At 37.6% G+C, this 21811-nt stretch overlaps 1 protein-coding gene across 1 annotated transcript in view; it reads right to left on the bottom strand.

Annotated features, from left to right (window-relative positions):
• Positions 1-21811, bottom strand: part of UTP20 (UTP20 small subunit processome component) — a 108466-nt gene that overhangs the window by 29232 nt on the left and 57423 nt on the right. Inside the window, exons 30-43 of the mRNA XM_031000985.3 lie at positions 19122-19348; positions 18442-18586; positions 16791-16878; positions 14842-14985; positions 14594-14644; positions 14338-14490; positions 12682-12837; positions 11744-11884; positions 10846-10983; positions 5248-5387; positions 4312-4394; positions 2320-2606; positions 740-879; positions 351-507 (exon numbers count right to left, since the gene is read on the bottom strand). Of these exons, the coding sequence (XP_030856845.2) occupies positions 351-507; positions 740-879; positions 2320-2606; positions 4312-4394; positions 5248-5387; positions 10846-10983; positions 11744-11884; positions 12682-12837; positions 14338-14490; positions 14594-14644; positions 14842-14985; positions 16791-16878; positions 18442-18586; positions 19122-19348 (2050 nt within the window). The remainder of the gene's footprint in view (positions 1-350; positions 508-739; positions 880-2319; positions 2607-4311; positions 4395-5247; positions 5388-10845; positions 10984-11743; positions 11885-12681; positions 12838-14337; positions 14491-14593; positions 14645-14841; positions 14986-16790; positions 16879-18441; positions 18587-19121; positions 19349-21811) is intronic.

Below are 21811 nucleotides of genomic sequence, written 5' to 3'. Positions count from 1 at the left end.
ACAGATGTGTATGTTCTTTATCGTTCACACCAGTGATAACAGTCAATACACATCCCAAAAGAATTATATTAAGAACTCAGAGAATATAAAACTTGATATGAAGTAATTTGAGAGAAAAAGATAGGTCATGTAACCCAGGCCTATAAGGATCTTTTAAAAATCAGATATAGGAACTATTTAAACAACAGATTTCCTTAATACTAATTGGAAACTTTTGAATATTACTGCTCAGTGTTTCAGTGGATCAAATTTATTAAAGACAGGCCCGAAGTTCCATAACTTACAGTGTTCAAGCTGCAAATATTTTAACTCCAATACAACTTGAATATAAAGCACAAGATGCAATTTACCTGGTATCCACGGACAAGAGTAGTCTGTAATTCTTTTAAAACATATTGGAGGAAGTGCACACCAAGATCCTCTATTATTTTCGCAAGAGTGCTGCGTGCAATGTCTCTGATTTCTTGGGCTCTGTTCTTGAGTAGGGCACACACTTTCAGCAAAATACTAGAAAATGAGAAGTTGAAAAATGACTAATCAAATAAACAGAAGCAATTAAACATACACATATCCTTTAGTCTCTTAATTACTCGTAACTCAAATTTTCCTGTTAAGATTCGAAACCACAGCAAGTTATGACAGTACTTTTTCCTCTTCCTGACAAAAGAGACTCAAAAGTAAGGAAGAAAAGAACCAATTTTTGAGTTTCACTAAACTTCTAATTTGTTAAAAAACATACCTTGGCAGATTAGCTTCCATAACTTCTTGTGGAAGGGACTGCATTAGTTTAACCATGGCAAAAGCTAATGGAACTCGAACAACTTCCTCATCATTTACAACCTTTGACTTGACAAGCTTGTGTTCTTCTTCCCTTTTAGTCTGTAAGAAAAATTTAGGTTAAGCTAAAATGAAAATAAATGGATCAGTGATCTACCAACACTGCAACTTTGTATTTGAAAGACAAGTTTTTCTAGAAGGATGGATGATCATAAAAAGAAGAAAGAAAAGGCTGGGTGCAGTGGCTCATGCCTGTAATCCCAGCACTTTGGGAAGCCGAGGTGGGCAGATCATCTGAGATCGGGAGTTTGAGACCATCCTGACCAGCCTGGAGAAACCCCATCTCTACTAAAAATACAAAATTAGCCAGGCGTGGTGGTGCATGCCTGTAATCCCAGCTACTTGGGAGGCTGAGGCAGGAGAATCGTTTGAACTTGGGAGGCGGAGGTTGTGGTGAGCCGAGATCGTGCCACTGCACTCCAGCCTGGGCAACAACAGCAAAACTCCATCTCAAAAAGAAAAAGAAAGAAAACAAAAACAGCTCGCTCTTTCTATAGATCTTAAGCCCATTTCTAAGTTTATTTAAAAACAAACCAAATATCTAATTTGAGGATAACCCTCTAAAAATTATCAAAATAACAGGTGTAAGCATGTTCTACTTTTCGAAGAAGCCATGAGAAAAAAATAAAGCCAGATTTTCACCAATGTGGCTTAAGACTGCTGTCAAGTATAGGAAACTCATATAAAACGTGTGTCGGTGGGAACTGTCAACTGTGTGAGTGACACTGTTAGTATATAATAAATACAGGGCCTCAAATAAAGGTTTATTTACAAATATATAAATTTGTATTACAAATATACAAAATATAAATAAATATTTACAAATATACAAAATATAAATCCGTATTTTAAACCAGGAGTTAGCAAAATTTTTCTGAACAAGGCCATATAGTATTTTTGGCTTTATGGGCTCTGTTGAAGTTACTCAACTCTGCTGTTGTGATGAACAGGCAGTACTAAACACTACGTAAACAAGTGGATAATTGTGTTCCAATAAAACCGTACAAAAACAGGCCACAGGCTAGATTTAGTCCCTGAGCCATAGCTGGCCAACCCGTGTTTCACCCTGAGAAGGAAGGAAAGGCTCTGGCTTCATGAGAATGCACTGCTGAATGTTATCCCTGTTAACTAGGAAAGATGAATTTTGAATAGTGCAGAACTGACCAAAAAGTAGAAAATTGGAAACATTCTAATTTTTAATAACCTTTTTGGGACATGGGAGTCTCTTAATAACTACTTTGGAGATGGAAAAGCATTTATCTACCCTATCAAAATCATAAAGAAGGAGCGTTACTGCTTAGTTGCAGCAGGATAAGCCTGAAGTTGAAGAGATAAGAGTAGAGGGGTGAATTGTGAAGTGTTGAGATAAAAGGAAATCTAAAAGCTGAAATCAACCAATAATCACCAAGAGCCTCAGTGTGACAGGGCCCCATCAACACAAGAATTCACACAGACCTGCTGGACCCCGAATAAAGTTATTACCGTAGATGCAAGGCATTTATGTAGCCTGGGGAGAATATCCCCAGTTATGGTTCCTTGGATATTTTTAATTGTTCTCTCTATTTCTTCCTTGTTTTGAGGAAGGAAAGAGACAGGCTTTGTGATACACTCGGATTCTTTAGCTGATGTTCCTCCAGAGTCAGCTGGATTAGGGGTTCCCGGTTGTCCGCTGTCTGACAAACTCTTGCACGTATATTCCTTCTCTTCCTCATCCACACGCTCTAACTCCATGGCCTCAGGCTCTGGTAACTCAATTGCTTCAATTGCATCTATGTTTAATAAACAACAAAAGTCACCTTAAAGCAAATAATGAAACCACACAGTTGTGGTAAGCAGTTTTTCCCACCAACATCCAACTTCCGATAAAAAATATCTAATCAGCAAATGTGGGCAGGCAAGGTAAGCGCTGAGGAAAGAGCAGTAAATGAGAGGGCCATGGGTTTTGCTTTCTCACAGTTTAGAGTTTAAAGAGAGACAAATAAACTGCCGATTATAAAAGAACACAGAACTGCAAGTACAGGGTAATTGGGGAACACACTGGGAGGCTTGGGGGGCAGGAACATCTTAACCAAATAAAGCACCTCCCTTCACGAGCATGAAAATCCTAATGACAGCCAACTGCCCAGAGTCTTTGTCAGTTTCTGGTATGCGATTACAACAATTTTACAAGTTAGTGGGAATTCCTCTTTTCCAATCATCTGAAATAGCTGGTATAGGCTGAAACGATCTACCCCTTGAATGTTTGGTAAAAGCCATAAAACAATCTGTGCCTGGTGTTTTCATCAGATGACTAACTGCAGATTGAATTTCTTTTTCTTTTCTTTTTTTTTTTTTTTTTTTTTGAGACAGAGTCTTGCTGTGTCACCCAGGCTGGAGTACAGTAGTGACATCTCAGCTTACCGCAACATCTTCCTCCTGGGTTCAAGCAATTCTCATGCCTTAGCCTCCTGAGTAGTTGAGATTACAAGTGTGCACCACCATGTCCAGCTAATTTTTTGTATATTTAGTAGAGACAGGGTTTTGCTATGTTGACCAGGCTAGTCTCGAACTCCTGGCCTCAAGTGATCCACCTGCGTAGGCCTCCCAAAAGTGCTGGGATTACAGGTGTGAGCCACCGTGCCCCAGCCTAACTGTGCATTCAATTCCTTTAATGGTTAGAAATCTATCTGGATTTTCTATTTTCTTCTAAAGTCAGTTTTTGTATTATATTTTTCTAAGAATTTGTACATCTCAGCCAAGTATTCACATTTATAAATACAAAGATACCTTTTCACTTAATCGTGACCCTTTTTAATTCCTAGTAATGTTTATTACATCTTCTATTTTTACAGATCAATCTTGTCAGGCATTTGCCAATTTATAATCTTTAAAAAATTTATTTTAATTTCTTTTTTTTTTTAGACATAGGGTCTCACTCTGTCACCCAAGCTAGAAGGCAGTGGTGCTATGGTGATCATAGCTCACTGCAGCCAGCTCCTGGGCTCCACTGATCCTTCTGCCTTAGCCTTCCAAGTCGCTGGGATTACAGTTGTGAGCCACTGTCCCTGGCCCAATTTATAATCTTTTCAAATACTTATTTATTTTTAGCTTTGTTGATCTTTTCTATTGTATCCAGTTTATTTTTCACCAATTGCTGCTTTAATTTTTAATTACTTATTTTCTTACACTTTCTTTCCATTCATTGTGTAATGCTCTTTTCACACAAGAAGGTGATAAAACTGGATTTCTATATAAATAATCTACAGCTCACATTTTTTCACTAATACAATTTAGACTAGCCTTCTCCTTTGTTAAATAAAGTTTTCCAAGAATACTTAAACCATTTATTTTAGTCTCCTTCCTGACTCATTAACTGTCCATTGCTAGTAAGAGCAGACAAAGGGATTAAGTTGAATGTCACCATCTTTAATCCATTGCCATACACTATCCAAGAATAAGATGAAAATCTTGTTTAAGAAAGTTTAAGAAACTTACTTTCTTCATTCTCAATTTTTCCCATTTGTTCTTCAAGAGTTTTGTGGTCAAAGTGGAATGCTTCTAACACTATTACTAGCAAACTGTTAAAAAAAAAAGTACACAGAAATGTTCATTTGATTATTAATATCATTGGATTATAAAAGGAGAGGAAATTTAAACACTAATAAACATTAAAATTATTTTTATTAGTATTTTTAATTTTAACAAGTATTAGCATAACCTTATTAATACAAGATAAAAGTAAATTGAGATTACAGAAAGACTAATTCAGAAAATATTTTTTAAATTACTTTTTTTAAAAATTTATTTATTATTATTATACTTTAAGTTTTAGGGTACATGTGCACAATGTGCAGGTTAGTTACATATGTATACATCTGCCATGCTGGTGCACTGCACCCACTAACTCGTCATCTAGCATTAGGTATATCTCCCGATGCTCTCCCTCCCCCCTCCCCGCAACCCACAACAGTCCCCAGAGTGTGATGTTCCCCTTCCTGTGTCCATATGTTCTCATTGTTCAAATCCCACCTATGAGTGAGAATATGCGGTGTTTGGTTTTTTGTTCTTGCGATAGTTTACTGAGAATGATGATTTCCAATTTCATCCATGTCCCTACAAAGGACATGAACTTATCACTTTTGGAAGTCAGTGTGGCAATTCCTCAGGGATCTAGAACTAGAAATACCATTTGACCCAGCCATCCCATTACTGGGTATATACCCAAAGGACTATAAATCATGCTGCTATAAAGACACATGCACACGTATGTTTATTGCAGCATTATCCACAATAGCAAAGACTTGGAACCAACCCAAATGTCCAACAATGATAGACTGGATTAAGAAAATGTGGCACATATACACCATGGAATACTATGCAGCCATAAATTACATTTAAAAAACAAAACAAAAATAAGAAGTTTGACCACACCTGACACCCAGTTTTTGATTGATCTGTCCTGTTTGTAAGACATGAATGAAATGCTTCAAGTAATACATATACGCTGACCAAGACAGATGTTTGCAAATGGCTCCAATAATCTCTGTGGCAGCAGTGGTTATATTTTCATGCTGTAAAATAAATCAAGAACATCCATGCAGAACAAGTATTTGCTAATAAAATGCAAGGCTAACTCAGTATATTGAAAAAGTTAGTAAGTTCTCAGTAATTACAGAAGAGAAAGAATGTCCAAACTATACTAATTTTTTCCCTCTAACCCTAGGAAAACATGCTATAGATTTAAAGGAATGACATAATTCTTTAAAGGCTATTAACATATTTTGGACTCTTTTCCACTCAGACCTCCCTGATAGGTTCAAGACTACAGAAAGCGAATGAAATAAATTCAATGTAGAAAAATCGACAAATGACAAAAACTATATATTGTGCTACTCAGCCCTCAAAAGTACATTGTGGGTGGTGGGGGTTGAGGGGAGGGAGATCATCAGGAAAAATAGCTAATGCATGCTGGGCTTAATACCTAGGTGATGGGTTAGTAGGTACAGCAAACCACCACGGCACATGTTTACCTATGTAACAAACCTGCACATCCTGCACATGTACCCTGCAACTTTTATCAAAAAAAAAAAAAAAAAAAAAAAAAAAAAGTACACTGCCTCAGAGCCATCTCTTTCAGGCCATGATGAAAAACAGAGAGTGGATTTACCTTTAGACCTTAAACTAGAAAAGCAGGCAAAATACATGAAACGGACCAGGCGCGGTGGCACACGCCTGTAATCCCAGCACTTTGGGAGGCTGAGGCTGGTGGATCACAAGGTCAGGAGTTCAAGACCAGCCTGACCAACATGGTGAAACCCCATCTCTACTAAAAATACAAAAATTAGCTGGGCATGGTGGTGTGCACCTGTAATCCCAGCTACTCAGGAGGCTGTGGCAGGAGGATCACTTGATCCCGGGAGGCGGAGGTTGCAGTGAGCCAAGATTGTGACACTGTACCCCACCCTAGGCGACAGAGTGAGACTGCGTCTTGGGAAAAAAAAAAAAAAATACATGAAACGACAGTTTCCAAATCTTGGATATCAACCACTGCAGGCCAGTGATCTCTGAGAGAAAAGAAATAAATAAAGTGAGGCTTATAATTACCCCAATTTACTGTGTGGAGAGAACTGTTAAGTTGCAGCACAGGAAGAGAAACCCAAAAAGAGCCCAGTGGTCTTTCTGAGTTAGGAGACAGGGTTGAGGCTACAGTAGCTAGAGTCCACGGGGCACAGCACCAGAGAGGAGAGCTGCACAGAGGAAAGCTGCACAGAGCAAGCCCCTAGAGTCTTCGGCTGAGTACTGAGCAGTAAGCGTGAGTAAGGAAGACACGGGAAAAGAACCACAGAAGGGAACAGGCAAAACAATCATCAAAGACCATATAAGGTTGAGGCTAGTTCACAGTCCTATCAGCCAGAGTGAAATGCCTCATGCTACACAGGGCATTGGGTATTTAGGTACTCAGAATGGTAGTGTCTCAGTAGTAACAGGGCCATATTAGTCATAAACTAAAGGCTGCTCCTGCCCTAAGAGAGCTTGAAAGCAAGACTCTAAAGAATTAGACTATTCACAAGTAACCTAACTGCACCTGAGAATAATTCTCAGGAATACTTAAAGACATCCAAATGTACCCAACACCCAGTAAGGTAAAATTCATAATGTCTGACACCTAATAAGAAATTACAGCTGGGCATGGTGATGCTTGCCTGTAGTCCCAGCTACTTGGGAGGCCAATGTGGGAGGATCACTTGAGACTAGCCTGGGCAACAAAGCGAGAACCCCATCTCTACAAAAAATAAATTAAAAATTAGCCAGGTGCAGTGGTGTACACCTGGAGTCCCAGGTACTTGGGAGGCAGAGGTAGGAGGATCATTTGAGTCCAGGAGTTTGAAGATGCAGTGAGCTATGATCATACCACTGCACTCCAGCCTGGGAGACAGAGCGAGACACTGTGCAAGTTTTCTAGCAGCCTTGGCAATAATTTATAAAATTCTCATATGGTTATAAGTGGTTAAAACATTAATATTTAGAAAAATAAAAGAAGTGAGAGAAAAATATGAGCATGTTAAGGAGAGACATGAAAGATATTTTTAAAAGATGAAATTGAACTTCTAGAGATAAAAAAGACAATTCTGAGAGGGAAGATTTACTGGATGGGATTTACAGCAGATTAGACAATGCAGAAGAAAAGATTAGTGAACCTGAAGACAGAGCAGCAGAAAAATGAAACAAAATGAAACCCAGAAAAAAAAAAAGATGAAAAAAACAAAGCAAAACAATATAAAAGTCTCTGAGTTATGGAACAACTTCAAGTGACCTAATAATGTACACTGGAGTCTCCAAAGGCAAGAAGGGGACCCAAAAATATTTAAAGAAATAATATTTGAAAATTTCCAAGTTTGGCTGGGAACAGTGGCTCAACCCTGTAATCCCAACACTTTGGGAGGCCATGGTGGGTGGATTACTTGAGGTCAGGAGTTCGAGACCAGCCTGGAAAACATAATGAAACCCTGTCTCTACCAAAAATATAATAAAATTAGCCAAGAGTCAAGGCGTATGCCTGTAGTCCCAGTTACCAGAGAGGCTGAGGTAGGAGAATCGCTTGAACCTGAGAGACAGGAGGTTGCAGTAAGCAGAGATTGTGCCACTGCAGCCTGGGTGACAGAGTGACATTCTCACTCCAGCCTGGGTGACAGAGTGAGATTCTGTTTCAAAAAAAAAAAAGAAAAAAAATTTTCAAGTTTGATGCAAACTACATATCTACATATTCAAGAAGGTCAATGAACCCCAAGCACAAGAATCATAAAAGAAACAACACTAAGGTACTCACAATCAAATGGCTTAAAACCAAAGGTAAAGAGATACATTTTTAAAAGCAGTTAAGAAAAAGCTATGAAAAAAATCCAGAAACTGTCTACAAGGGCCAGGCCATAAAATAACAACAACAAACAAAAAACAAAACAAAACAAAAACAAAAAACCCCAAACACATTACATTTGGGGGAACAAAGTTAAGAATAACTTCTCATTGGAAATAATACAAGCCAGAATACAGTTGAGCACCATCTTTAAAGTACTGGAAGGAAAAAACAAACAAAAAAAAACAATAAACCTGTCAATCTAGAATTCTATACCCAGCAACATTACCTTGCAAAAACAAAGACAAGAAAAGACAAACAAAAGCTGCAAGAATCAATCACTAGCAGACCTGTACTAAAAATTAAGGGAAGTCCTCTTCTCAGAAATAAAATGAAGTCCAGGCACAGTGGCTCATGCCTGTAATCTCAGTACTTTGGAGGCTGGGGTGGGATGGTTGCTTAAGGCCAGGTGTTTAAGACCAGCATGAGCAACAAAGGAGACCCTGTCTCTCCAAAAAAAAAAAAAAACCAAAAACTCACATACACACAAAAAAAGCAAACAACAACAAAAAAATCCTCCTTTGTTTCCTGCCACAACAAATAAATAAGAAATTTTAAAAATATAATTTAAAGAAGAAAAATGATACCAGATCAATAACCGGATCTCCACAAAGAAAAAAAGAGCACCAGAAACTACAAATATGTAAGCAAATATAAAAGACCTTTTCTTTATTTTCAAAGAGCTCCTTAAAAGATAATTGACTACTTAAAGTGAAAATGACAACAATGTACTGTGTGGTTTAAAATGAATGGAGAGGCAAAACCTATGGCAAAAATCCCTCAATAACTAATAAGCCAATGGAGATAAAATAAAATCTCAAAAAGTACAATTAATCCAATAGAAAAAAGATAAAGAGAAAAAAGAAAAAAATTGGGTCAAATGGAAAATAACAAGACTCAGATCTAAACACAACCTTATAAATAATCATATTAAATGTGAATGGTCTAAATACCAGTTAAAAGGTTGTTGGACTGGATAAAAAACAAGACCCAGTTACAAGCTACCAATAAGAAACCACCTTTAAATGTAAAGTCATAATTAGGTTAAAAATATAAGGCTAGAAAAGGATATACCAGCCGGGCGTGGTGGCTCACACCTGTAATCCCAGCACCTTGGGAGGCCGAGGTGGGCAGATCACCTAAGGTCAGGAGTTAGAGACCAGCCTGGAGAATATGGCAAAACCCCATCTTTACTAAAAATACAAAAATTAGCTGGGTGTGGTGGCGGGCGCCTGTAATCCCAGCTACTCAGGAGGCTGAGGCAGGAGAATCACTGGAACCTGGGAGGTGGAGGTTGCAGTGAGCTGAGATCATGCTACTGCACTCCAGTCTAGGTGACAGAGTAAGACTCCATCTCAAAAAAAGGAGATACCATGTGAACATCAACCAAAGCTAAGTATACTTTATTTTTTTCCTGTCTACACACCATTCATATTTCAATGGCATCAAACAGTTAGGTTGTGCTTACTAGCTTTTAAACTAGAATATAAGGGAGCTATCTTTTAACTACTTAGGTAATTCTTTTAAACATTTTGAATATCCTGAAACAACAGAGGAAATCTATTATTGTATAAGGCCATGTAATCAACAGTATAAATTTAAGTCACAAATCCTGACATTACTGCAGTTAGATTTGAATTTCTATGATCATTTAATATCACCTTTCATTAATCTTTTTTTTTTCAAATAGTCTCGCTCTGTCGCCCAGGCTGGAGTGCAGTGGCGTAATCTCGGCTCACTGCAGCCTCTGCCTCCTGGGTTCAAATGATCCTCCTGCCTCAGCCTCCCGAGTAGCTGGGATTACAGGCATGCACCACCATGCCTGGCTAATTTTTATATTTTTGGTGCACACGGGTTTTTGCCATTTTGGCCAGGCTGGTCTCAAACTCCTGACCTCAAGTGATCCACCTGCCTCGGCCTCCTAAAGTGCTGAGATTACAGGTGTGAGCCACTGCACTTGACCTCATTAATCTTTTTAATCAATAATTACTTATCTAGTCTTTACTATGTGCCAGGCACCATTCTAGGCACTGTGTAATATAAAGGTTAAAACAGCCCTAAGTTGGAATACCAGTTCTGACTCTGGGTGTCTCTGAGAAAGTTATATAACCTCACTTCTTCTCAGATTACTCTCCTGTAAAATAGTAGTTGAAGAATAGTCCCTACCCTACTCCAGAGAGTTGAGTTGTTGTGAGAATGAAGCACTTGAAATAGTGCCTGGTACCTGGTATGGTGTTAATGATAACCTACTATTTCATTTCATTTCTTGTAAATCATTTGCAAAAATAATGACTGCTGACTAGGGGAGTTAACCAGATTTAAGTCCTATGACACAAAAATAAAAGTATGCAATTTTAATAATGGGATAATTTCTAGGAGGAAGAATATTTTGCGCTCGGCCTTTGTGAGCTAATAATAGCAAAAACACAAATAATAGCCACCATTTATATAGCATTTACTATGTGTCAGGCACAGTTCTAAGAACTTTAGAACTATTCTAAACCTCTAATTATGGTGATGACATCAACACAAACACCACCAACTCCATGTATATTCTGGCAAAGTGTGTCATGGTATGGGAAGAGGGTCCTTGGTTTCTAGATCTAATGACCTACCTTGAGCATTTTCTCATCAAAAATTGGAGTCATGGCATAAGGCATGATGTAATTCTGAAGAGATTTAGAAGACAGAACAACTTTGCCTTCCATTAATTGTTTTGCAAGTTTCTTCAAGGCTCTTGCTCTTCTGTGGATCTATGGGTAAGATAAAATATGAATTAGTTACCGAATAATCTCACCTACAACCAGCTCCATTTTAGTATCGTATTCTCATTTCATGAAAAGATTAAAGGAGTGGCCAGGTGCGGTGGCTCATGCCTGTAATCCTAGCACTCGGGAGGCCAAGATGGGCAGATCACCTGAGGTCGGGAGTTCAAGACCAGCCTGACCAACATGGAGAAAACCCCGTCTCTACTAAAATACAAAATTAGCTGGGTGTGGTGGTGCATGCCTGTAATCCCAGCTACTCAGGACGCTGAGGCAGGAGAATCACTTGAACCCTGGAGGCGGAGGTTACAGTGAGCTGAGATTGCGCCATTGCACTCCAGCCTGGGCAACAAGAGCGAAACTCCATCTCAAAAAAAAAAAAAAAGACAAAGATTAAGGAAGTGAAACACAGTCCATGTGTTACAAGAGCAAACACCTGTGCCTTGATTTGCTTTCAGAGATAAAATCCGTAGCATTTGTTTAACAATGGACCCAAAGCATTTATACTTCTTAGGAAAAGGCAGAGAAAAGCGACACTATTATTAACTGTGGTTTGTGATACCACCAAAGAAATTAGAATCCAGGAAATGATCATCTTAACACAAATTTCAATGATGATCATAAAGACCAAGGAAAGAGAAGCTTAAACCTTTTTGGAAAGTTAAAACATGTCTTTCCAAATGAGGTAGAACTGTTTGAAATATGTATGCTTATGTCGTAGGTAGGAAAAAGCAGAATTGTCTTCTACCTGAATGTGCTTCATGTTCTCAAAGAAGTCCATTTCTGGGTCATGGTAATGAGTAAGTTGTACCAAGTCTTTGAATTCCAGTTGGTTTGGAAAGGTTTGAATTAAACAGGAAAGTATCGTGGTATAATCCTGCTGAATACTCTGTAAATATGAAGTGGAGAAAAAACATTTTATTTTAAAAAGAATTTGTTTCTGAGATAATATGAGGAAACAGAAAAAAACATAAAAATTTAAAAAGTAAAATATTTCCACTGTTAAAAAAAAAGTCAGGATTGCTTGAGCCCAGGAGTTTGAGGACAGCCTGGACAACATGGTGAAATCCTGTCTCTACAAAAAATACAAAAATCAGCCAGGTGTGGTGGTGTACTCCAGCCTAGGCAACAAAGTGAGCCCCTGTCTCAAAAACAAAAAACAAAAAAAACCTGACAGCTATATTAGATCCAAAGTGACTGGTGGCCAGGCACGGTGGCTCATACCTGTAATCCCAGCAATTTGGGAGGCCGAGGCAGGTGGATCACTTGAGGTCAGGAGTTCGGGACCAGCTTGGCCAACATGGTGAAACCCTGTCTCTACTAAAAATACAAAAATTAGCTGGGCGTGGTGGCATGTGCCTGTAATCCCGGCTACTCTGGAGGCTGAGGCAGGAGAATCACTTGAACCCGGGAGGCGGAGGTTGCAGTGAGCCAAGATCACGCCACTGCAGTCCAGCCTGGGCAACAGAGCGAGACTCCGTCTCAAAAAAAAAAAAAAAACAACAAAAAAAAGTGCTCTCCTTTCTAGACCCACTCCCATTAAAAGTCTGGTGACTATTTACTCAACCAAGTATTCTCATTAAATGTACTAAGCCTGACTACTTTTCTATACAACAGTAGCAAACGTGGGAAAACAAAACAAAACACAGCCTCAGACAGTAGTGCCTAAAACACAAAGTTATATACCTCTGTCTGGCTCTTCAGACCTTTTCTCAATTTCTCCAGGAGTGAACGGTGGATGATTTCTCTATAGTCTTTCTCTGTGACATTCAAGGCAGCTAGCTTTTTGATGATACTCATCAGGCACATGCTGGCATTATCACTTAAACTCATATCTCCTAACTGCAAAAAAGAGAAAAAAAAAGAAATTATTCTCTGTAATAACTACAATATGGAATATTACTTCCCAGTGCAAGCATCTACAAAAATCTGTCACTGTGCTTGTAAAAATGCCTACTAAGCAAGTTCCCACAAATATTTCAAACCTAAGGGAGAACCAAATGTTCTGTGAGGAATATAATACTGTAAATGGCTGAAAAACCACGCTTCCCAAGAAGTGTCATTTCATTTCAGGCAGCACTACGAAATGTCCTTGTTAATTAGTTTTACTTCCCAAAGCAGGCAGTCTAAAAGGTTCACTAAAGCCAGTTTTCAATATTCAGTATTAGGTCATTACTGAAAATGACAGAATTGGCTGCTCCAGAGTTTGTGGTTTGAAGAATGTCAAAGTGAGTGTAGGGAAGGTATCCTTGACTCAGCCAGCCAGGCAGCGACTTAGAATTTTTTGTGCTGAATTTTGGCATGATTATGAAGAATGAGTATAAAACGGGGAGATTATTTTTTCATATATTACGTAATCCTTAATATTAGATGAATAACTATAAAATGCCACAAAGAGATCACTGATGCCACTACATGATTAACAATAATCAAAGGTTTCATTTTCTGCATTTTTGGATTTTAATTCAGTTCAGCAACATAGCACTTAATATATTCCCAACACTTTTTAATTCTCTTATAACTTCAATAAAAAAGGGATAATTTTCAATTAGTATAGTTGCATGTTTAAAAATTGACATAATTGACACACCATAAAATTCACCCTTTTAAAAAACTGACTATTTGGCTGGGTGCGGTGGCCCACACCTATAATCCCAGCACTTTGGGAGGCCAAGATGGGCGGATCACCTGAGGTCAGAAGTTCGAGACTAGCCTGGCCAACATGGTGAAACCTCGTCTCTAATAAAATGCAAAAATTAGGTGGGTGTGGTGGCATGCCCCTGTAATCCCAGCTACTATTCGGGAGGCTGAGGTGGGAGAATTGGTTGAACCTGGCGGCAGAGGCTGCAGTGAACCAAGATCGCATCACTGCACTCTAGCCTGGGTGACAGAACGAGATCCTGTCTCCAAAAAAAAAATTTACAATTCAGTGGTTTTAAGTATATTCACGAGGTTGTGTGATCATCACCACTAATTCCAGAACATTTTCATCACTCCCAAAAGAAACCCTATACCCATTAGAAATCACGCCCCATTCCTCCCTTTCTGCAGCCTTTAGTGACCTAATGTACTTCATCTCTATGAATTTCCCTATTCTAATACATAACTTCTTGATTTTTTTCAAAATGCTTTCATATGTATTATTTTATTCACAATATTTGCCTTTTAAATCATGAGAATAACTGTTTTGCCAGACATAAGATTCTTCATCTAAAAGAAATTTAATCCTAAAAACCTTTGTCCCCCCTCAAAAAACAAATTTAAAGATCAGGTCACTGTATTAGGCAGCCGTATTACCAAAACAATAAAAAATAATTTAAAAATTTTGCTATAATAACCTACCTCTAGATTATAGAAACAATTATGCATAACTGGAATTAGGTAGTTAACATCCACAATTTGCATTTCTTTAATGTAAGAGGTGATGGTCTGGAAAGTCTCAAAGCGAACGTCGAAGTTGATATCATCAAGATGTCTTTGATCGAAGGCGTTAAGCTGTAAGAAATGCCATTGAAATTATATAAAAGAAGGCATATAAATCTTCAGTAAACAAAAATGATAATACTTTTGAAGCCAAAGAGAAACCCTTCTTTCTTACCTTGACAACATCAGTAATATATTTTAACCCACTCTCAAAAGCAGAAAGAGTCTGAAAAGAAAGAAAACAGTGTATTTATCAGTGAATAAAACTTTAACTTTTCTGCCCTCCTCCCCTCAGCTACCTGTCCCCATTCAAATTCATATAAAAACATCACCCTGGCATGAAGAAAGCCCCTAATATGGTTTACAAGTCATAATTAAATTTTTTTAAAAGGGTGATTTGGAGTAAAAATGAATAGTACAGACCTCAAAAACCGTACAAAGCAATTTTCTTGACAATTTGTTCTTAATAACTGAGAAAAGTTTTGCTATAGGCTTGAGGAAGCTTGTAGGGTCCACACAATGCTTTAACAAGTTTTGTACTGTCACCAGAATATCAACCTCTGTATCCTTGAGAAGAAATAATCAGAGAAATCATATTTCAGTAAGTTATAAACTGGTCAACTTATACTTTAATATATTATAGCATAGAAAACAATTGTGAATAAGATGTAAAAGTAGTAATTCGAAAAATTATTTTATCGTCTTTTAAAAGTTTTTAGCATTTTAATTTAATGTAAAACCCATAAGAATGTGTGAACCAGTTTCTTCCTTTAATTCTAATAAGCAATATATGTAGTTTTGAAACATAATTTCTTCTATTATCTAATCAAAAAAGATACAAGAAAATGAGCTTGCTGAAGTACAGTCGTCCCTCAGTATCCAAGAGGAACTGGTTCCAGGACCCCAAAAAATACCAAACTCCAAGGATGTTTAAGTCCCTTATATAAAATGGCATGGTATTTGCATATCACCCACACACACCCTTCTGTATATTTTAAGTCACCTCTAGATTACTTATAATACCCAATACAATGTAAATGCTACGTAAATAGCTGTTATACTGCATTTTTAAAATTTGTATTATTTTTATTTTATTTATATATTTTTTGAGATGGAGTCTCACTCTGTTGTCCAGTTTGGAGTGCGGTGGCATGATCTCAGCTCACCACAACCTACACCTCCTGGGTTCAAGCAATTCTCCTGCCTCAGCCTACTGAGTAGCTGGGAGTACAGACATACGCCACCATGCCAGGCTAATTTTTTTATTTTTAGTAGAAACAGGGTTTCACTATGTTGGCCACCCTGGTCTTGAACTCCTGACCTCGTGATCTGCCCGCCTCGGCCTCCCAAAGTGCAGGGATTACAGGCGTGAGCCACCGTGCCCTGCCAGTTAAAGTTTCTATCATTTTTATAATTATATTGTTATTTCTCCAAATATTTTCATCTATGATTGGTTGAATCCACATATGTGGAAATGTGAATACAGAGGGCCAACTGTATACATTTCTGGTTGTCTACAGATCTGTGATCTTCTAAATTGAACAACTATGTGGGGAGAAATGTTTAGTATCACTACTGAGGTCTGACAAATGAGCTTGAGCCACTGGAGGACTCCTAATTAAGATTGAACTAGGGTTTGAAAATCATATCAGGAACACTTAGCTGTGTCTGAATATTGAAAGTCTGATTTTTATTCTGTTTTGCCCCTGTGATCTACAATTAAGATTATATAATGCGGCCGGGCGCGGTGGCTCATGCCTGTAATCCCAGCACTTTGGGAGGCCGAGGCGGGCAGATCACCCGAGGTCAGGAGTTCCAGGCCAGCCTGGCCAACACGGTGAAACCCCATCCCTATTAAAAATACAAAAAAATTAGCTGGGCATGGTGGCAGGCACCTGTAGTCCCAGCTACTTGGGAGGCTGAGGCAGGAGAATTGCTTGAACCCAGGAGGTGGAGGTTGCAGTGAGCCAAGATTGTGCCACTGCACTCCAGCCTGGAGGACAAGAGTGAAACTCCATCTCAAAAAAAAAAAAAAAAAAAAAAAAAGATTACACAATGCACTTCTTGGGTTCCAGGCTTGTTAGAGAAAGAAAAACCCCTGAAATGAATCAGAAGCTAAACAAGGGAAATAAAGGGGCTAGTACTTTGTTGTTGTAGATGACGATGTCTCCGCTTTCTTGCCTGCCCCCATTCCTAGTGTCTGTCCCAATCTTTTCCCTCTATTTCTAATTTTTTTTATTTCTATATAAAGTATTTTAAGTTCCTTGGGACAAATGCATCACAAAATCTAGCCAGTAAAATTGCTGCTCACAAGTAAACCTAGTGATAAAGTGCCACTCTAGAGACAAAGTAAGTGTCCTATGAGTTTGTACCTCAGCAATATTGCCACGGTGGAGGAATGGAAGGAGAAGCGTAATGAGTACAGAACTTTGTTCTTTGTCTTTCATAAACTTGCTGATCCTAAAGAAGGAAAAAACGGGTATGTAAGGAACATATACAAGGATATTTCTCTAAGAAGTTAAACTTTTTGTAGAAAAACAATGACTAAAGACACAGTTTTAGCATTCCAATACACAGCTAGCTTTTAAGTATGTGTGCATGTATAAAAAGTTTACCTCAGTTACTTAGCTGTGCTCACTCTTACTCCTCTCCAACATCAAGCTCATGGCCACTATTCTATTTCTTTTGCAATATCTGATTGTGTGGGTTAGAGTGAACAGGTGAATAGGTGGGTTAGAGTGAACTCCAGTCTGGTAATTAGTAATTGTTTTATTTTGAAAAGAAATAACATTTTTAAATGCCAAGACTTAAGGGTTTATGTACAGTATTTCAATTTAACACCCACGATAGCCCTGCAATATAGGAATCATCAGCCTGATTTTGCCCGGAAAAAAACTGAGACTCAGAGAAACTGATGTCTCACAGCTAGAAGAAGTACAGCAGGTCTTTCAAACTCTGGTCTTTCTGGTTCCTAATCTCCTCTCATCATCTTTCTACTACTACATAGCCTGGGATGAAATTTAATGAGTGTATGAGTATGATTTCCCACTCTGCATAACTTAGAAATACAATAGTATTTTAAAATGCATTGCAAAGAAGTTTCTAGAGGATTTGAACATATCACTTTTAGTTGATATTGTTGTAAGTAACAGAAAAAATACATTTTCAACAACTAAGCCTTGTAATGGTCAACTTAAAATTAAGATAGAATTGTTTCTTGCACTCAGGTTTATTAACCTTTCCCTTTACCGAAATCACAATACACTCCTAGGTCTACTGCCAAACAGACTCTTTAACAACCCTTGTGAGATCTTGACTCAAAAAACCGAACAATCTGCTCTTTTAAGTTAATTATTTTTATCATTACACTAAAGAGTAAAAAACTGCAATTCCACAAAACTCAAAATACACAAAGGCTAAACAAACAAATCTATTAGTCTACTTTAGGATTTTGAAAAATCTGTCCCCTTTAATTTTATTAAATAAAGGCAGATGCTATAAACGGTTTCTAGTAAGTAATCCAGCAGAGAAAGGGAATTCTGCATTAACTTAAAAGTAAAGGGCATTCAAAAATAGTAAAAAACTTTTTAGCTTCTTATTGACAGATTCCAACACCTGAAAAACAAGATAATAATTTTTTTTAATTTATTTTATTTTATTTTATTTTTGAGATGGAGTCTCACTCTGTCGCCCAGGCTGGAGTGCAGTGGCGCGATCTCGGCTCACTGCAACCTCCGCCTCCTGGGTTCAAGCCATTCTCCTGCCTCAGTCTCCTGAGTAGCTGAGATTACAGGTGTCCACCACCATGCCCAGCTAACTTTTGTATTTTTAGTAGAGACAGGGTTTTGCCATGTTGGTCAGGCTGGTCTTGAACCCCTGACCTCAGGTGATCCACCCACCTCAGCCTCCCAAAGTGCTGGGATTACAGGTGTGAGCCACCACGCCTGGCCAAGATAATAATTTTTTAAAAAGTTAAAACCAAGGATGGTAATGTTATCTTTTAAGTATCAACATATCACTTACTTTGAAAGAATGCCAAGCTCTTTACTGACTTGTGCTCTATTCTTTTTCTTTTTCACCTTTTCTGCGCTTATTGTGGTCTTGCTGAGATACTGAAGAATTGCAGGTACATGAGGTAGAATTAATCTTCCTCCTATTGTGATAGACTCTGAAATAGATAGTGATTTGATTTGATTTTAATAAACTCTCTTAAGGCATAATTGTACAAAATCTTCATGATGATAAGAAAAGCACTCAACCACTATGAACATTTAAGTTAAATTTCAATTCTAAATAAATTCTAAATTCTAAATAAACAACTTTCTTCTTATTCAAAATAGCTATATTACTAGCTAAATCAAGAACTTATTTAAGAGACCCCTGAGGCTTTATTTAAACCATTTTTTGGTAACAGTAAGGGAATTATTTGGGATAATATGGTAAGAAGAATGTAGAGACATGACAGTAGAAATCATTTTCATAATTTCCTGCAGCAGAGTTGAGACTTCTTGGAGAGTAAATAATCTATTCTTATAACTACAAAGAAAATTCAGTTTATATAAATTAGTATTAGTTCCCAGGGAAAAGAAACTTCTGAGCATATGCTCTCGAGTGAGTCAAATTATACTGATTTTTTTTCTCTTCCAAGGAAACAATTGCTACAGCAGAAGTCTAAGAATTATCTGCTTTGTCAGCATACATACCACCGATGTTTTCTGCTATGCCAGGGTATACACATCCAGTTACCAGCAAGTTCAAAACTGTTTCTGTAGGCTCGAAATCTGGAAGGTTAAGAAGGTCATCAACTATGTCCATTACAATACTGGCTGTGGCATCAGAAAGATTCTTCGCTGAGAGAATTGCAAAAACATTGGTCAGGATATCACATTCTGGGTGCCCAGGCTTCTGTTTAGCCAGCAAAGGGAAATATCTGGAAGAAAAAACATTGTAGTAATCATCTTATTCTCAATATGTTCACTTCTAAAAACATGTCCATATGAATTTTCACCGTGAGTTTGACAAATCTTCAACATTAATAAGATTATTCAAAGGGGAATTAGTTTAAATCTAAAATTTGATGGATAATAATTCTAAGTATTAACTTACAAACACATTACTTAGGCACTTTATATATATTTCTCATTTAATTCTCACAACGTTTCTATGTGGTCGTATCATTATCCCTACATCACAGATGAAAAAACAGATTTGTCCGAAGCCACTGAGCTAATAATAGAGCTGAGATTTGAATCACAATCTAATTCCAATGTCTAAGCTCTTTCTAAAAGAGACTTACTGAAAACAAACTACTTTTCAATTATAAGCTTTCAAGAATGTGAATGTTTATACACTCACATAAAACCCTATGTACTAGAACATAGGAGTTAGGAGTACAGACCAAACAAACATTTATTGATTAGGATATGGAACATTCAATGTTGGGAGACAGGGATGAATCCATCCCCAATAATGAAAGACTTACATGAAAGTTATAAATATCCTTCCTGATGCAAATGCACCAACAAGGGCAGAGAGACAAAGGCTTTCCAGCCAAGGGTAAACCGGCAGTTGATTCAGTCAGAAATGCAATCCTAACAATTACTAGGAAGGTCAAACAGAAACAATTCAGATAGTTTGCCTTTTTCAATTTATCATCACTGGAAAAAAAACAAAAGAGCTTGAGCTCTTTAACATACTTAGCATTGACAAACTGACAGAAAAGTTCTAAGAGGTTATATTCATACATCTTTCTGTCCAACAAATACTGTGCATGGTATGGGGTAGGCTCTACACAAGACACTATATTATATATTATCATCTCTATTATCAATGAAGTAGGTCTGTTATTATATCCATTTTACAGGTGATGAAACTGAGGCTCAGAGGCAAACTTGACCAAAAGAACGCACAGTGGTGCTAGGATTTGAAGCTAGGTTAGTGTGGCTTCAGAAACTGTGCTCTTAACCACTATGTTGTTTTGTTGTCTTAAAATTTTTCTAGCAGAAAAGGGAAGAGAACTGCTTTCAACTGCGGGTAAAGTCCTAGCAAGAGCCCATTCAGATAAAATGCAACTTCCCAGTGACCAAACCGTTTTCCCTCGACCAACGTAACTTGCTGCCACAGTACAATGAGCATGCTACATGCTAACGTGAATGGCTCAATCAGCAATTCCAATCACTTAGACAACATGCAATGATCATCAGCTACACATGGATGAAGATGTGTAACCCTCTGTGGAGTAACAAATGAGACATGGTCTTTGCCCTGAAGGAGCTGTGGATAATACGTTATGAAGATAGATGAATACAACAAAGGCAGTATGTGATGACAGGGCCTTACAGAGCTGGAAAGAGCATGCAGGAAGAAGAGACTGCTATGCTGGGGCTGTGGTGACTAGAACCAGAGCAGCTAAGAGAGGGGTCTGGGACAGTCCCAGCTTACATTGGCTGTTTTGACTTACTTATTACAACTCTTTTCAACCTCAGGAGTTTTTCAGTTTGGACAAAAAAGTACATGTTCACCCTAATTAGTAAGTTTTTGCTGTCCTGAGTTCAGCTATTTCTGAGAAAATTTAAACTTACTTATAAGCTAGTAAAATGCTAGACTTCTCTATAGATGAAAAATCTGTTTTAATTTCTGATTGACACTATGTAAACTGCAACTACACTTCAAAATCTAAATTTTTTTAATTAAAAAGTAACATTCCCATTGAAGGGGTTCTGAAATATTCATTCGTTAATTCTTCCACACACAACTTTATATGCATATCTATTGCTATGTGGATTCCAAGGGAAGTCAACACTTTTATAGATTTCTTCAGGTGAGTGTTAAGTATAAAAGGGAAAAAAAGGTTCTGCTGCCTAACTCTTCCATTGCTATATGGCTTCTATTTACCCAACCAAAAAATGAGAAATTACAGAAAAGAATGAAGTGGCATCCAACAATGTGGCTCAATACCTTGAATAAGGACCCAATTAATATAAAAATGAATCTCTATTGTAAAGTCTTCCTGGATGAAAGTCCTTCATGGCTTATTTGCATAGAAATGACAAAACTATACAACATTTCTCAAGTAAGCCTATGAAGTGTCGCTTACAAATGTCCAATGATAAAGATATAAAATTGCTGTGTCAAATTGGGGAATAAATGTAGAGAACATACTATTAGTAAAATAAACAAGTTTTCCTGAGGAAGACAATGTCAAGGTTTTTGGTTTGTTTCTGAAGACTAGTAACATGAAGAAATGTTCATGACATAAAGATACATGAAAAAAACAAAATCAAAAGCCAGTACAGTATGATTCCAATCTTGTAAAAAACCAAGACTATGATTTTAACATCACTGAATCAATAATAAAACCTTTTCTGACCATGAGAGCTGAATGTACATTTAG

The sequence above is a fragment of the Gorilla gorilla genome, chromosome 10, assembly GCF_029281585.2.
Source record: "Gorilla gorilla gorilla isolate KB3781 chromosome 10, NHGRI_mGorGor1-v2.1_pri, whole genome shotgun sequence".
Lineage (NCBI taxonomy): Eukaryota > Metazoa > Chordata > Mammalia > Primates > Hominidae > Gorilla > Gorilla gorilla.
This window is presented reverse-complemented; position numbering and strand designations above follow the sequence as displayed.